Source organism: Humulus lupulus, chromosome 2 (genome assembly GCF_963169125.1).
Source record: "Humulus lupulus chromosome 2, drHumLupu1.1, whole genome shotgun sequence".
NCBI lineage: Eukaryota > Viridiplantae > Streptophyta > Magnoliopsida > Rosales > Cannabaceae > Humulus > Humulus lupulus.
Genome location: NC_084794.1, coordinates 228,425,119 through 228,443,729, shown reverse-complemented (window position 1 = coordinate 228,443,729; position 18,611 = coordinate 228,425,119). Strand labels below are relative to the sequence as shown.

Sequence of the window (18,611 nt, the reverse complement as noted above, 5' to 3'; positions counted from 1 at the left end):
GAAAGTAGAGTTGTAGATGCATTAAGTGTAATTTTAATTCTCTTCTCCCTGTATATAAGGGAAGAAGAAATGGTCCCGAAACAGAAGAAAAATTATAGCAAAACCAAAGGCTTGTAACCATAAACAACACTCTCCAATAAAGAAATCATGGAGTTCTCACTTCATGTTCCCAAATCTTTTTCTTTATCTTTTCATGAAATCTTCTCAATTCTCCCACAATCAATCAACACACTACTACAATATAGTTGGCGAAAATCACTTGTAAGCAACAACATATAAAAATATATAACTACTCTTAAAACCAATAAAAAACAATTAATTCTATAATTTAACAAAATATATATGGCTTAAAAAAATTGTACATATATATGGTATAGGATAAAAAAATCTCATATTTTTAATTAAAAATATACTGTCTATACAAAATTACTATGTATATTATATTTCTGACATAAATAAAAATTCTTGGAAAAAAACATTATTTGATTTTATTTCTTATTTAGTTAATCGTGAGATTATATATATATAAAAAAAATTTGATTTTATATTTTGAAGGGAAAAAATGATTTGCACCTCGATTGAATTCCTAACGATCAGGTGCCAAGTCTTGAATAAAATATTAAATATGTAATTTTAAATAAATAATGCAAACATGTTAAATATGTGCATACATGTATCTTAATAAATAAATAAAAACTATATATAATATTGGTGGATATATAGAGGGTCGGATTTCGTCGTCTCGTGAGAGGGGACGAGTTTCATTCGGCTTAGAAGTATATATAAGATGAATAATTGAATTAGTTGGCTGAATATCATTTATAATTAATTTCTTTTTTAATTACCAAATGTCTACCTATTTTTTTTTTCCTCTCTAGATCATTAATTGATTGATGATAGTGAAAATGATCATAGGAATTTATATATGTTAAACTAAACTTGTTGATTTTAAAATCGTATAATTGATTGATTAATAAATACACATGAAATGCACAAAAATATTTATCCTATGCACATGCATCATCTAATTATCATATATTTTCCATAAAAAATATTCATATATAGTTCTAACCTATAAATATATGGACGTATTTAAAATCAAATCCATCTCCCTCTAGTAAAAAAATATACCGTCGAAAGCAATAATTCGATCGATTGGGGTATATGAGCAATAATCACTCAGGCTTTACAAATACATACTTTTCTTTTAACCAGTAATTAAAATTAAGCTCTTTCAGAAGATATATAGCCAAATTAATATGAAGAAAAACAAAATTAAGCACGCGGTACAGTACTCTACTAATGAATCCCTGAATTCTAATAAATTAGCCTGAATTACAAACATAAACCTACAAATAATTAAGGATATTAATTAGAATTCAAGTCATGATCTCCATCATGTGATCATATGAAGTACAATACATCATTATACAAATGTTTTGATGATCATAAAGTATATTTATAATAATTAATTAGGTAATAGTAACACCAATATTTCATTATATATACTTGAGTACTACTACTAATTTCAGTTCTCTCTCCATCTCAGACACTGAGATTTTCAGTACTATATATATATATATACTGAGCCTGTTCAAATTTATATATAGTATCTGTAGCATATAATATATATATATAACTTAATAAATTGGATTATAATCTCTTCATATATATTTTTGTAAGATCTCATATTGGCATGCACATGAAATTCTTGAAATACTATCACGGTACGGCTAGTAATTAGAGATAGATATATAGAGCATGAGAGATAATATTTGTCATTAAAACAATCTGAAAACTACTTTAAATATTTATAGCGTGGTATATGATTTATATAAATTTATATATATATATATATTCGCCGCGTACGTAGAACTACAGTGAGATAATACATTACAAATTAAATTAAATCAATATCATATATCAGTGTTGATCATACGTAATAAAATGCAGGAGTACCACTTACAAGGTAATGTAATTAGTTCCTAATAATCAAGAAAAAAGAAGATCGATTAATTAAGCTCATTATATATGTATATATAATAAATTAATATTATGGCTTCTTCACAATGGCCATTGGTCAATAGCCCCTTTCTTCCATTTCTGGACATGTAATAACGCGAGTACCAAATATAACTCTTCTTATTGAAATAATAGAGCAGAAGAACACTCAAATTATAAACAATAATAATGATGATGATAATTCATCTCCATATAGTTATATATTTAATTAAGTTAATAATAATAATAATAATAAAAATTAAAAAGACATACTATGAATAGTGATCGTTAATCATGGCCATGGCCATGGCCAAGTCGAAGCTCCAAATCAACATCTTCACCGCTACTCATCCTCCGATCATCCAAATAGGACGAACCAGAACTCATCCGCAGGCTCAAATTTGCACCAAGAACATCTTCATTCATACCCAAAGAAGAATCATGATCATGATCAGCCATTGATGACCTCGAACCAATCTCATTATTATTATTATTATAATGACCATAATTGATATTAGAATCACCATATACATGATGATGACTTGGCTGATAATACATATTATTAATACTCTGATGATGATGAGCCGAGGGTGGCTGCTGGTACGTCGTCCAGGCCGCGGCGGAGTGGGTTGAAAACGGCGTCGTAAAGGGAGAACCAGCCAAACCCATTATTTCAACCTCGTGATGATTATGGTAAATATTATTCGAAGAAGTACTAGTAGTAGTAGTAGTGTTTTGCTTGGCCTTGGCTCGGTCTTTACGGTGGATATTCATGTGGCCACCTAGGGCTTGAGCGTTGGTGAAGCCGCGCTTGCAATACGTGCACTCGTAGCTCCGCTTGGCGCCGCCGCTGCCTCCTCCGGATTCGTCGCCTGCCCGGCTGAGTACCACTACTCCGCCGTGGTCGTTTTCTTCACTTGATGACGTTGTGTCAGAGCCTTGTTTCTCAGATTCCATAATCTTACTTAATCAGCTATGTACTTCCGATGATCAAGCTTTGAAAAAACTTAATTTGACCCTTTATTTTTGAGAGAGAGAGATTAAATTATTAGGGTTTGAAGAGAGAAGCAAAGAAAGGTATGAATGAGTTAATATATAGACAATTATATAGAAGACATATGAATATAACAATTGTGGCTTATAGTGTGAATAGTTTTTAATAATAAAAAACAAACTAAGTTTTGGATTATGTAGAGAGACTCTTTCGTTTAGCCGGCTTAATTTCTCCTCAATAAATTTATATATGTTTTTGTCAAGTAACCTAATTAGTTTTAACTCACTCACATCTCACCATTTTTTAATATAGTTATTTATTCCATAGTTTGAATAATATATAATTTTGTTTTGTATATTTCTCCTAGTAGTGGACCACTATACTTGGTTTTGTAGCTTTCTTAGGTTTGATTTACTTGACGCGTTAATTTGTTCCTTGTCATATGTATGACCTCTTTGCGCCATATATGTGTATATATAGATACCTAAGCTAGCAGCTATAGCTAACTCTCTATCTCATGTGCCTTTCAAGGGAATGGATATTATATATTTATATTATGCATGATATATATATAGCTCCTAATATTAGCAAAATGAATTTCAATATTCCTCATGCTGGCTACTATTTAATTCTATGTTCACACAAGCTTGTATATAATTATAATCACGATCCTGCATGCTAGCTAGTGAAATACATGATCGATTTGTATAAAAATGTGCATATATCTTGATATGTAAGTACACATTATATATATAGGCACACACACACACACACATATATATATATACCTAGCAAACTCTAGTACCATACCTATATTAAGATGGGAACTCTGATCACGTAATAAAGAGAGAGCGATACTTTTAATTAATTTTCCTAGGCTTGATACGCTTTGAATGTAACCAAATACGTGTGATTCTTTTTTCTAATATATATTTTTACATAATGCACACACATGTGCCAACAATATTATAAACTTCTTTTTTTATATATATTTATAAATATTATAAGATGGGTTTTGCGTTTTGAGAGCAGAACTACATGATGATATTATTAAACCGTGTGAAGTACAAATTGGATAGCTTGATTTTTTTAGAAATGATTTATATATATATAATTTAGAAGCAATTGAATCTCATAAAGATTGGAAAAGATACATATGAGTGGATCCATCCAAATAAGCTTTGCATGTAAACTAATCCATGAGTCTCAAAATAATAGTATACCATAAACATGAGAAATAATTGTCTCTGTAACAATAAAGCTTTTACAAACATGAAAAATATCCAATAAGGCGTTTAAGAATTTGAGTCGAGTACGTACAATCTCATCGATTGATTTACCTATAAGCTATCTGAAAATGAAATAAAAATTAACGAGTTATAAATATATGCAAAAATAAAAATACAATCGACTAATTAATCTAATAGAAAGAATGTCCCTCGGTTAATAATACTTAAAAGTGCATTAATTAATTAAGTAACTCATGTAGTGATATGACTGATAATTACATTTCCTATAATAGCTCTCTCTCTTACGTTATCCTAACCTACTTTATATATAAAGCAATAATATGTATAACCTAGCTAGCTCCAACTCTATAAATATATATATATATATATTTAAAGTAATATTAGCTCAAATTAATATTTATTATCTATTTATGATTAAGGTATGAGATGTATATATAATAAAGGTGGAGCAGGGAGCAGTTTAAAAGGGAATAAATTGATGGTAACACCCATAAAAGTTTTTTAAATTAGAAAAAAATAGCAAAGTCTCTACCATACCAAATGTCCCTTAGTGAAGTAGTAGTTGTTTAGTTTTGTTCTTTCTTGGATTAAAGACGGCCAAAAAACGCGTTTGCAATATTGCCATATTAATTCTTCCGATATATATATTACTTCTGCTTTGACCAAGACGGCTGTTTCCTCTTCTTCTTTTATGTTTCTCCCACCCAAAAAAAATTAAAGGAAAACTAATAATTATTAATAATAAATAACTTCTTCTTTTTTTTTTTAAATAATAAAATTGAATATATATCATCTTTTGTTCGACACAAATAGAACACGGGCGTCAATGACAACAACGTAAGTGCTAGCTTGCATTTTACAAATTTCATATTAATTTAAACTAATACATTTATACGTAACACAACATAGGTGGGTTTCTTTTATTTCTTGATTATAATTATTATTTTTTTGTTTGTTTGTTTTGCATACAATCTAATCTCATGTCTGTTTCTTCATGGAATTAGAATTTCAAAATAATACTTGTTAAGACAATTAGTAGATCTGAAAAAAAAATAGGTAAAAAATATATAAAATTATATGTATATTGGTGATTTGAAACCGTTGGCTAGCTATATCAAAAACCACGGTTAAAAATGGATACTTGGTTCGAAATGGATAAAGTTATTTTTTTTAAAAAAACCCATGATTAAAAATTGATACTTGGCGCCATAATTAGAACTAAATGTAGCTGCTAATCATGGTAAATATATTTATTTATATATGGTCTATCTTCTAATAAATTTAGCTCTCTCTAACCTATTTAGAAATAAATGTATATTACTTTGATCAGATCACAATATTGAAAAAAGAATAATAATAATAATAATATGTGCGTATACATCAAATTTTTATGGTGTTAGGTACACATTTATTTTACACACTCAAAATATATAGACTGATGTGATAGTGTTTTAAAGCATACATAAAAATTTGTGTAGTCTTGTCTTAACAAATTTGAATGGTTTAAAATGTATATAACATTATTGTGTAATGCATAAAATAAATGTGTGCCTAACATTGTTCAATTTTAATATATTGATATAATATGGTAAAAACGATGCGTCACAATGCATATACATATAGATCATTGCTCGTTGAAAAATATATAGGTTTTATTTTAGGGAATATACTCATTTGTACTCTATGTTTTTGCATAGTATCATTTTGGTACCCTCTGTTTTCAATAATGCTTATATGGTACCCTGTATTTTAAAATCGTACATATTTAGTACCCTAAACTCAGATTTGATAGATAAAATTTTGTCAATTTAATCAAACTGCTGGCAATTATGTAAGTTACAAATTTAAATTTAATTACATAATTACATATAACTGATGATAGTTTAATCATATTGACAAAATTTTATCTATCAAATCTGAGTTTAGGGTACCAAATATGTACGATTTTAAAATACAGGGTACCATATGAGCATTATTGAACACAGAGGGTACAAAAATGATATTTTGCAAAAATATAAGGTACCAAATGAGTATATTCCATTTATTTTATGATCTTTATAGAGCTAACTGCTGATATAAATTCTTTGGGCTTTCTCTCTCCAGTGCAGCACTATAATGGGTAGAGTCTTAAAAGTGTTAGCCCAACGATATCTCTTAGAACTTAAAGAATTTTACATAAAAGACGGAGATTTTTAAGAAAAGTACATGAAATCTACAAATAGCGGAATGATACATTTCAAAATAATGTTTTATAATCTAGTATTTTTAATGCAGTAAAAAAAGGAATTGTTTATTATTATAATTTTTCCAGAAATATTTTTTCAACTAAGTTTTCAGTAATCATCAACTTGGTATTTGAAGGTAACTATTATGATTCATTTTGAAAATACCATTTGTTTTATATGTTTTGAATCTAGCACACTATAAAATCACAATTGAAAATACCTACTCATGTTTCTATTGTTATTTATTTATTTTTTTTTAAAATAGACAATTTGGAGATAGCTTCGTAATATCAAATGAAGCATATATTTCTCAAATAGAGTCTCATAGAGCATATATTGCTTTGGTGTGTTTTTTATTTTCTTTCTTTTCTTTATTTGAACTGGTGTTTTCTAGAAAACAAATTATATAGTGAAGCTTAAACTAGAAAGGATTTTAAAATATAGCACGTAATATTTTCTTAACTATACAATTAATTTGTCATTTTACTTGCTCATAAGTCTAAGAAAACGAAAAATGTATAAAAGTAGTAACCGATAAAGATACTTACATGTAGTATTGTTTTCAAAAGATATAATTAATCTTGTAACTGTATATTAGTAAATACCATGTATAATGAATAATTAATATGTATAAATATAAATATATCACTTATATATAATAAGTGTGTAGATAATGGAAATTCTTAGTTTTAACGGTTTTTTATTTTTTTCGTTAACTTTAACGAAATATTCTTATATATAACAGAATATTCTTATGATTTAAACTTAAATCAAATTAAATAAATAAATAATTAAACAAATTAAAATATGATATTTTTGAGGCATTTTACAATGGCAATTATTTAAAAATAATAAAACCATACGTTTTATAACTTAAATATAATTTAATTAAACTTAAACTCAAACTTCACGAATTAGAATAATATCATATTAAGCATATAACATAATATAATATACTATCAACTAGAAACAAACTTCTTTTAAAAAAAAAACTAACAACAAACTTAAATTTAAAATCTATGTATAATATCAATATGATTGGAGCTCTTTTTCTTCATTAAATTCACCAAAGAACATTGCGAGTTACATTAGAAACTAAAAATAGTAGATGCATGTATACTACTCTATACTATGACTTTTTCGATCATTATTTTATTCTATTATTAATTTTTTTTAAATATTATTGTAATTTATATATATGTCATGTAGCCATGTAAATATATATATATATCAATGTTGTGTTTAAATATCATATATGTAGAGATTATTGATATAAATATATATATATACTATAGAACTATCATTCATTCTATTATATATTGAAAAAAAAGTGAACTGATTTTTATTAAAATTATAGACAATGTTTTGTCCTAATTTTTCAATACATTTATGTCATACATTATATTATTAAACATATTTTATTTATTTTTATGATATTATTTATATTTAAATTTTATATGATAATTAAAAAATAATAAAAATAAATACATGTTTAAATAAGCATGTTTATAACTTTAAAACTAAGCAAACATATCTTATAAGTTATTTTTACCGACCTAGTATATATATACATCCAAAGTTGCTTACTTTTAGCATAATCTAGCAATTTAATATTTGCAAGTTACTTTTATCAAGTCCCCAACTTGGTTACTTTTAGCAAGCTTATCTACATGAATAACTTGAGAATATAGTTTTTAATAAGTAATTGATAATGTGGATTTTTGTTCTTAATTAATGAAAATGGAAAAAGTATGAGTAAAAAATGGCAGAATAAAAATTTAAATACAATGTTAGATAAATATCAATATTTATTTCAAATATAGGTTTTTATACCACATATATTATTTATGAAAAATGTTAAAAACTCTCTCTCTCTCTCTCTCTCTCTCTCTCTCTCTCTCTCTCAAATTAATTTTAATTAAGAAATTTTGTTAATATGGACAGTTGACGTTTAATTAAAAAAATGTCATGCCGCAAACTTTCATCTTTTTAAAGTGTCTTGAAAAAAAAAGGGTTTATGTATACACACTTTATATATTTGCAATTTAATACTTCAAAACATTTTTTGTCAATTAATCTAAAAATGAAGAATACACACGCCAATCTATATATAAATATATAATATATATTTTTATATATATATACTAGGTAGAAGCAACGTTCAAGACACGTTTGCTTAGTTTTAAAGTTGTAAGCATTGTCTATAATTTTAATAAAAATTGTGTTACACCCAGATTTCGAGACCCGAGATTGTGACCTCGAAAGCTGGACTCGTTAAGTGTGAGCTCGAGATATCTAAAACGCATGTTCATGGCCCAGATGTCAAACCCTCGAATCAAGACGGCAACCTCGAAGACATTGAACCTCGAAGTTCTTCCTGAGCTCGAAAGAACTTAGCATCGAGGTATATCCGTTGTCGGGTATCTTCGGATCAAGTAGCCCGAGCTTAGCAGGAGTACAAGCTCAGACTATGACAGCCTCGATGGTATCTACCCGCTCCGAGCTGGTCTTGGAGTAAGGCGGCTAGTTCGTAACTTATATATAGACCTGGACCAACATGATGCTGATTGCCGACCTCGAAAGATTTAATGGGTCATCTGGTGTAGCGCGTTCCATGCATTTAAGGATATTTATTGTTGTAACATCCCAACATTAAAGGGATATTAACAAGTCTGTTATTCTCCCCCTGGTCTTCAGGGGACGTTTCCTTGTATATAGGAGTTACAGTATTTAATATCATTATTTTAATTAATAAGCAGAAGTATCTTCCCGAAATATGTGGGAATGAACTCTGAAGACGCTCTATAAATAGAGAGTTCATGAACATTTGTAGAGAACGGATCTTTTGATAGACTGAGAGAAATTCTGGAGAATTCATCCCTGAAGGATTTCCATAAAACTCCAAGTCTTAATAAAATAGACTCGTGGACTAGGCAGAGTTAACTGCTGAACCACGTAAAATTCTTGTTGTTCTACCATATTATTCGTCTGAGCCATAGTTCTTATTGTTTAATTGCTCTACATTTTAAGTTGACGAAAAATGGCATCAATAGTTTGGTGCTTTCATTGAGAGCCTTAAGTAGTACAATCCCTGATTAGCTATGGCCGCAAATGATCAGAATGTTCCTAAAGAAAACTATCTACGACACCCTGGGAAGCAACCAATGATGAATCCAGAACCAGAAGAAAGAAGTGAATCCTCCGATTCTCGAGGACCTCTGGCACCTCCGGCTCTCAGGGACGATGAGGACATGTATTATAATCCCGAGTGGTATGTCCCCATTGTGGAACTCGAAAATCGACAGTTAAGAAAATAGTTGGCCGAGGCCAAAAAGTGCAACGAGGAGCTGGCCAGGTTAGCTGCAGAGGCGCAGGCTGCTCAGCCTCAACCTCCGTCTGAGAACCACGCCCCACCTTCGTGGGACGTTCATGTTCCTCCCCGCAGGCCTTGTGGGCGACCTCGCAAAAACGCTGCCACAAGAAGAATGGAGCAACCTCCGCCACCAGCAGAGCAACCTACTCTCTCGAGGCCCCGAAGAAACACCCAGGCTAGAGCTCCGGTTAACTCAACTGCTGAGTTACCAGCTGAAACTGGGAATAACCGAGCCCCTGCAGAGGCTCGGACTCAGAATCCTGGTAACAGGCAGAATGTTACCGAGCTGGCACAGGCAAACTCGGGACCATCCAGACCCCGAAATGAGTGGCAGCCATCGTCACCCATACGGTTCCCTCCATATGATCAAGGACGTAGAAATACTGGGAGCCAAAGGAACCACCCTGACTTGCGAGAACACCTGAATCAAAATCGGGGTAGTGGTAATCCCTCGAACCTAGATCTGAGAGATCGCCTAAATGGGTGCAAGGATCCCCTATGAAGGCGCGAGCCTGGAATTGTGATCAATGATAACCAATTTCAGGTGAGACCCCCTGTGGACCCAGTTCAGGATAGAATTGACCAACTGGAAAGAGCATTTAAGCTCTTACAGAATGAGCAAGGTCGGAATCGGGACGAAGATTCTGATGAGGAGCTTGAACCATTCGCTCCCCACATTTCCAACTCTCCGTTTCCTCAAGGGTTTCAGATTCCTCATGTCCCACCTTTTGAAGGGAAATTCGACCCATATAGTCATTTGAGTACATTTAACACTATAATGAGAGCAAGTGATGTGGGTTATGAACTCAGATGCATGTTATTCCCAACATCGCTTACAGGACCAGCGAAAAACTGGTTCGAAAAATATAAGAGACATTCAATCACTTCTTGGGATCAGTTGTAGAAAGATTTCAAGAAGCAGTTTAGAGCCATGATCGGGGTAAGACCCGAGGCATCAACCCTGACCAACGTCCGGCAACAACCAAATGAAACGTTGAAGAGCTGCCTTACAAGATTCAATTTGGAAGTCGCCCGAGCTCAGGATGTAGACGACAGCAGTCATTTAATGGCCGTCCAAGCTGGGGTAATGCCGGGAAGTCCCATCTGGGAAGATATGCAGAGGAAGCCTGTGAGGTCCTTAACCGAGTTTAATCGACGAGCTCAGAGGTTTGTCAATGTAAAAGAGGTGAGGTCAACGCTGAATATGACCTCTCAGCCCATAACTACAATGATAAACGTAAACTCTGCCTCGACCTCGGCAGACCCGTCAGCCTCGAAACCCCCTGCTGAAAATCCTTCCAAAAGAAAGAAGAATGAAGGAAGTAACCCCGAGGCAGAAGGGGGAAATAAGAAGAAAGAGGAAAGATACTTCTCCGTGTACAAGGTGTACACCGAGCTCAACGAGTCTCGGGAGAATATTTACCTGGCTAATGAAAACCAGGTCCCTTTCAGGCATCCAGACCCCATGAGAAATCAAAAGTCCAAGAGAGACTCTAGTAAATACTGTCGATTTCATCGAGATACTGGGCACACTACTGATGAATGCAGGAAACTGAAGGACGAGATCGAAGGACTGATCTCGAGAGGATACTTCAGGCAGTATGTCAGGAACCAGAACAATACCAGCCAGAGGACAGCTGCGCTGCCACCTGCTCAAAACAACAATTCCCGAGCTAGGGAAGAAGAGAGACCCCCTCTAATTGATGGATAAGATGTGGTAACCATCTCGGGTGGGCCTCACCTCGCAGGGTCGGGCAAGAACACCTAGAAGCGATACGTGAACGAGCTGAAAACTGGGGACGGGTCCCCTTATGAAACCGAACCCAGAGCTCCAAAGTACCAAGAGGTTGAATCTCAGCCTATAACCTTTACTGAGGACGATGCGTCCCACTGGTCATCACTCTCCAGCTCGTGAACAAGAGGGTTCACCGAGTTCTCATTGATAATGGGAGCTCAGTGAACATTCTCTATAAGGCAACTTTAGAAAAGATGGGACTCACGCTTCGTGACCTAAAAGCTTGTGCAATGACGTTGTACGGTTTTTCAGGAGACGGGATTGCATGCATGGGATCCATTGAACTCCCCGTGACCTTGGGAGACTACCCGGTCTCAGCAACCAAGATGATGGAGCTTGTAGTAGTGGACCTGCCATCGGCCTACAACGTGCTGCTCGGGAGACCCGCCCTAATAGGGCTGGGGGCAGTCTCGTCTGTAAGGCATTTGGCCATCAAGTTCCCGACTTCTAGTGGCGTCGGGACGCTGAAGGGAGACTAGTTAGTCGGAAGGGAATGCTATAGCATTTCCATAAAAGGAAAGAAGTAAGCAAGCGCACAAACGCTCGTCGTTATTCAAACTAAGGACGGGATAGTCTTTGAGATAGATGAAGAGATCGATCCAAGAGTGGAGGAAAGAGCTGATCTCGAACCATTGGAAGAGCTCGAAGAAATCAGGCTCGAAGAATTAGACCCCCCGAAAATGGTAAAGATTGGGAAAAACCTCCACGAAGAAACCAAATAGCAATTAATTTGCTTTTTGAAGAAGAACCAGGATGTCTTCGCATGGTCACATTCAGATATGATAGGGATAAGTCCAAATGTAGTGAGCCACGCGTTAAATATTGACAAAAGCTTCCCGCCGAAGCCGCAAAAATGAAGACTACTGGATGACGATAGGAAGAAGGCCCTTAAAGAGGAAGTCGACAGGTTAAAAGCAAACCGATTCATCAGGGATGCTTTTTACCCCGATTGGGTAGCCAACCTGATGCTGGTCTCGAAGCCTAACGGGACATGGCGAACCTGCATTGACTACTCGGACCTCAATAAGGCTTGTCCTAAAGACTGCTTCCATTTACCACGGATCGATCAGCTCGTGGATGCCACGACAGGGCATGGACTCATGTCATTCATGGATGCCTATTCTAGATATAACCAGATTTCCATGCATGCCCCCGACCAAGAGCATACGAGCTTCATAACTGACAAAGGGTTGTATTGTTATAACGTCATGCCATTCGGGCTCAAGAATGCTAGAGCCACTTAGCAGCAGCTCGTGAACATGATGTTCTCCGAACAAATAGGGAATAACATTGAAGTTTATGTTGACGATATGTTAGTTAAATCTCAACTTAACAATAACCATGTAGATGACCTCGAAGAATGCTTTGCCGTGTTACGGAGATATAACATGAAACTTAACCCTCAGAAGTGCTCTTTCAGAGTATCTTCAGGAAAATTCCTGGGTTTCATTGTAAATGCTCGAGGAATAGAAGCTAATCCAGACAAAATCCAGGCTCTAATCGACATGCCTTCACCTCGGAAACATAAGGATGTCCAAAGTTTGACTGGCAGGATGGCGGCATTAAGTAGGTTTATCTCAAAATCTACAGACCGTTGTCTTCCATTTTTCAACCTTTTGAGGGAAGGCAAGAAATTCGAATGGACGGAGGAGTGTGAGTTGGCCTTTCAAGAGCTCAAGAAGCACCTTGCAGAACCCCCCATCTTGTCAAAACCCGTTACGGGAGAAGTTTTGTACCTATACCTCACTACGACCGAGCACGCCATAAGCGCGGTACTCGTGCAGGAAGAAGAAAAAGTGCAAAGGCCAGTGTATTACGTCAACAAAAGATTATTGGGGGCAGAATCAAGATATCCCTTGATGGAGAAGTTAGCTCTCAGCCTAATTCATTCATCTCGAAAGCTCCGACCCTATTTTCAAGCGCACCCCATCCTTGTACTTACTGATCAACCACTAAGACAAGTCTTGTCCAAGCCAGAAGCTTCAGGTCGAATACTCAAATGGGCCGTTGAACTCGGACAATTCGAGATCACTTATCATCCAAGGATGACCATTAGGGGGCAGGCCTTGGCAGACTTCATAGTGGAGTGTACAGGCGTGGCCAACGATGAAGTTATAACCCCGGCCCGCGAGCTGTGGAAACTTTATGTTGACGGGTCCACTAATGAAAATGGATTGGGAGCAGGAGTAATTTTGATCACCCCTGTAGGAAGCCGATTTCACTCTGCCTTAAGATTTGACTTCGACGCGTCGAATAACAAGGCCGAGTACAAGGCTCTATTGGCGGGACTTCGCATAGCCAAGGAGCTCAAAGCCAAAGCAATACATTGCTACAGCGACTCCCAGCTAGTGGTCAACCAAATTTTGGGAGTATACCAGGCTCGTGGTACGAGGATGGCAGCATACTTAGAAAAAGCGAAGTCGACACTGGAGCAGTTCGAGTTCTATGCGATAGAACAGGTCCCCCGAGAACAGAACTCGAACGCAGACGCCTTAGCCAGGCTTGCTACCTCTACCGAGAATGATGAACTGAATGTCGTGCCAATCGAACATCTCGCGACACCTAGTATTAACGAGCTAGAACAAGAGGATGTTTGTATGATCAATTCCGAGCCAACCTGGATGACTCCGATAGTTGAGTACCTCGAGACCGGCGTTCTCCCGGAGGAATGGGCCAAGGCTCGAAAGTTGATGTACCAAATCACTAGGTATACCATTGTAGATGGAAAGCTGTATAGGAGAGGATATTTCATGCCGCTACTCCGATGCGTGACCCCACCCGAAGCTAAAAAAATCATGGAATAAATTCATGAAGGGTTCTATGGAGATCATACTGGGGGGCATAGCCTATCCAAGAAGATCATACGTCAGGGATACTTCTGGCCTACCATTAAATCAGACTCGTTCAACTACGTCAAGAGGTGTGATAAGTGCCAACGATTCACCATAATTCCTCGAGCTCCACCATCCGAGCTAACTATGATGACCTCCCCGTGGCCATTTGCGGTCTGGGGAATCGACCTCATAGGCTCCCTTCCGACTGGCAAGGGTAGAGTAAAATACGCAGTGGTCACTGTAGATTACTTCACGAAGTGGACTGAGGCTGAACCTTTGGCAACAATAACCTCGAAGAAAGTCCTTGACTTCATGGTGAAGAACATCATCTGCCGATATGGGATGCCAAGGAAGATTGTATCCGATAATGGTACCCAGTTAGACAACGATCTATTTACCAACTTTTGCGATAAAAATGGGATAATAAAGAGCTTCTCATCAGTGGTCCATCCCTAGGCGAATGGCCAGGTCGAAGCTGTAAACAAGACCCTAAAGAGTTCGCTAAAGAAAAAGTTGGAAGATGCTAAGGGAAGATGGCCCGAAGAATTGCCCCAAGTCCTATGGGCATATAGGACCGCAGCCTGTACATCAACAGGACATACCCCATTCTCTCTAGCGTACGGTTATGAGGCTATGTTGCCAATCGAGGTCGAAATTCCCACAATTCGAACCCTCGCTTATGATCAAACCTCGAACCACTCTCAGCTCGAAGAAACTCTGGACCTGATCGAAGAAAGAAGGAGTGAAGCTCAATTAAAAAATGATGCATACCAACAGCGAGCTACCCGGTACTTCAACAAAAGAGTTCGAGATAGAAAATTCGGCGTAGGAGATTTGGTGCTGAGGCGTGTATTCTTGGCAACGCGGGATCCAACAGCTGGCGTGCTCGGGCCAAATTGGGAGGGATCCTATCAGATAGAATCAGTCATCCAACCCGGTGTATACAAGTTGGCAAGATTGGATGGAAGTCTGGTACCACGAGCATGGAATGGCGAGCACCTACGACCTTACTATCAATAGTGTAGGAAGGATGTCGCCTATAACCATGCTTGTTTGTCTATTTTCGGATTTATCAAATAAAGTTTGATTTCATTTTAATATGCTATATTTTTTGCAATCTCTCTTAATTTAATAACCTATGGTCGCATTCATAGGATATTAAGGGGACATCAGTGGTACATATACCATCAGCTTGAAAAAAATAAAAAGCATATATAAAAAACATACAAGCGTTTGGACATAACCAAATGCACGAGCTAAGCTAGTTTGGATATAACCAAACTATCGAAAACATACAAGTGTTTGGATATAACCAAATGCGCGAGCTAAGAAATTTTGGATATAACCAAACTATCGTAACACATACAAGTGTTTGGACGTAACCAAATGCGTGAGACAAGAAAGTTTGAACATAATCAAATTATCAAGAGATAAGAATATAAGTGTATGGATTGCAAACCTAACATGACCTTAATAGGTTTGGAACAAACCGGCTAAAACTAATTGACAGTAAGTTGGAGCATAACCCACTTCGTGTTAAGTCGAGATCGAGCCTGGAGTATCTTGCAAAACAATAGTTTCGACCTCATAACCTCGGGGAGCTAACTGAGGACGAGAAAAAGTAACTAAAAAAGTAAGATATAACTAAACCATTTGCATTACACACCATATAAGTACTTTTGGGTGCATGGTAAAAGTAATATCCGACCTTGACAAATAACGAGATCAGAAGCGGATAATTCGAGCAAACTGTGCATGAATGCACTAAACCTCGTACTTAAATCCAAACTATGTTTGTATCAATAAGCAAGCATATATGACACTTTAATATAAATTGTGCAAAATATTTTAGCCCAAGAAATGTAAAGCATATATATTAAAATAAAAACAAAAAATGGTATCTCAAATATCATATAAAGGCAGCTCTTTCACGAGCTGTAGAATTGTCTTGGCTCTATGGGCATAAATAATAAATCAAACATAAAAGGCTATTACAAAATATTCAGAGGGACATAGCCCCGAGGCAAGTATTAAGAAGGAGGAGCATTCTCCTTGGCCTTCTCAGCATCTTCCTTGGCCTTCTCAACATCAGCATTCTCCCCGGCTCCCTCTGCCTCATCTCGAGCAGGCTCCTCATCATCCAGCCGAGCATTCCATTGGCCCACAAGCTTCGCTTCAAGAGGGCCTAAGAAGCTGGTGTCGAGGTCGACATTGTTGGCCCAGATTCTGTACATGGCCATGTCGACTGCCCGGTCCTTCTTCTCCTTAAACTCTTCGAGAAGACGATTCTTTTCACCCTCCATGATCTCGAAAGTGACAGCCTTCTCTTCTTCAAGCTTGGCATTGGTCTCCTTGACCTGAGCATCCTTTTCAAGCCCCGCGAGCTGGGCATTCAGCTTTTCAAGCTCGGAAGACTTGGCCTTTAGCTCCTTAGCTCCTGCCTCCACCTTTTCTTTTGTTGCCTTGAGCTCGTCACTCAATTTGAGCTAAAGATCCTTCACCTCCTGAGCAAGAGACATGCTCGAATGGACCTCGTTGTTCAGCTTATAATTGAGCTTGGCAGAGACAGCAAGAGTCTGGCATACAAAGAAATCAAATTAGCATATGGACCAAGTGTAAATACGGCTAATACCAAAAGATGAGGGAAATTACCATAGCAATGAGCTCGATACTCTTCTCATAAAGGGTATTGCAATCTCGAGCATTGTTCAAAAACTGCCAATGAGGGGCATCAAAGCCACTAAATCTTTGGCCCACTCAAGACAGAATGTCCGAGCCAAGTGTAGCCCCATGGGATTTGGCAGAATTGTCAATTACATACTCATCCACATGAGTAGAAACCGACAACCTGCGTGTTGTGGAAACTGAGGGATTTTTCGGAGGTGGGCCGAGTGTTGAGTGAACCACGATTGGAGGGGGTTGGAGCTCCACCGTAGTGGACGCTTCGACCTGAGGAGTTGGCTCCACAGCTGGGCTCATAGCAGCTGGAGCTGGTGGAGGAGGTGTCTTCTCAGTCCTCTTGAGGACCTTGGCGAGTCGCTCAGACTTCCGCGAGCCCCTCGGGCGCTTACTTCTCTTGGCCCCGCCACTCTCTAGGATGTTGTCAAGGTCAGAGTCCATCTCGCCTGCACATTTACACCACATTATGAGTTATCCAAAAGACAAAATAATTTAACATGATACGGGCAGAAGGGATAAAAAAACAAGAGGAGAGAAACCTAACTGGAACTCTCCCCCGAGCTTGTGCTCGGCGACCACGAAATTCCCCCATCTTCAGAAGAGGCGAGGGGAGTACCTTCCCTATAGGTGGATGTCAACCTCGAAAGGTCCCTATAGTCGTTAGTCCCGTATTGGACGGCTATTCCGTTCCATACCTCATTCAGGCTATACATGGTGTCGTATTTCCCGAGCCAACTATCGAACCTATGTACCCTCTCATCTACCCAAGACCATACATAAAAATGGTTCCTATCGTCCTTACACAATACTAATCTATCTGGCTTATGTTTTAGTAGTGAGGGAGAGCACAAATTCGAGCTAAGGATGACTCTACCTTGTTCATCTGAGCCCGAGCTCGAGGCCTCGTCGTTGGCCTCATTCCCTGATTGTGGACTCCTTTGACGTTGAGCCGGAGATGGAGGCCTCGCATCTCTCCTTGGGGGGAGGTTGCTGGTCGGCTGAGGCACGAGCTCCCACTGGTCGTACTTCTTGTTGGACCAGTCAGATGTAGACTGATCCTCCCCTAAGAGCCCACATGCCCAGAGCTTGCCTTCATGTAGGAGGTAGGAGAGGGATCTCCTGCCATAGGGAAGTTGGAGCAGAGTTTCTCTGTGTTCCCTCATCTCCTTGGTGGGGGTAGGGCGATGGTAGTTGGCTGGAAGATAAAACACATTTCAACTAAGCACGAGCCTAAAACAAAGTTCGAGCACAAAATAGAGGGAAGTTGAAATACTTACGAATCCGTCTGAAAGAGTAGAATTGAGACGGGGCTAGGCCATCCATCAAGAAGAAGGCCTTCTTGAAATCAGGAGGGTGGTTGGGAAGATCTTCAAACATCTTCTTCTCCTTGGGATAGCTTGAGAGATAGTAGAAGCCATCTCCTCCCCGAGCTCGAGAGGGATTGCTTTTCAAGAAAAAGA

The 18,611-nt window shown here is 37.1% G+C and overlaps 1 protein-coding gene across 1 annotated transcript; it reads right to left on the bottom strand.

Annotated features, from left to right (window-relative positions):
- Positions 1-2,289: 2,289 nt before the first annotated feature.
- LOC133815232 (transcriptional regulator SUPERMAN) lies at positions 2,290-2,958 on the bottom strand. Its single transcript, XM_062248088.1, has one exon. It carries the CDS (start codon positions 2,956-2,958, stop codon positions 2,290-2,292), a length of 669 nt encoding a protein of 222 aa, XP_062104072.1.
- Between the last annotated feature and the right edge of the window lie 15,653 nt (positions 2,959-18,611).

Coding starts and splice junctions, on each gene's coding strand:
- LOC133815232 (XM_062248088.1), bottom strand. CDS start 2,958: ATGGAATCTGAGAAACAAGGCTCTGACACAACGTCATCAAGTGAAGAA.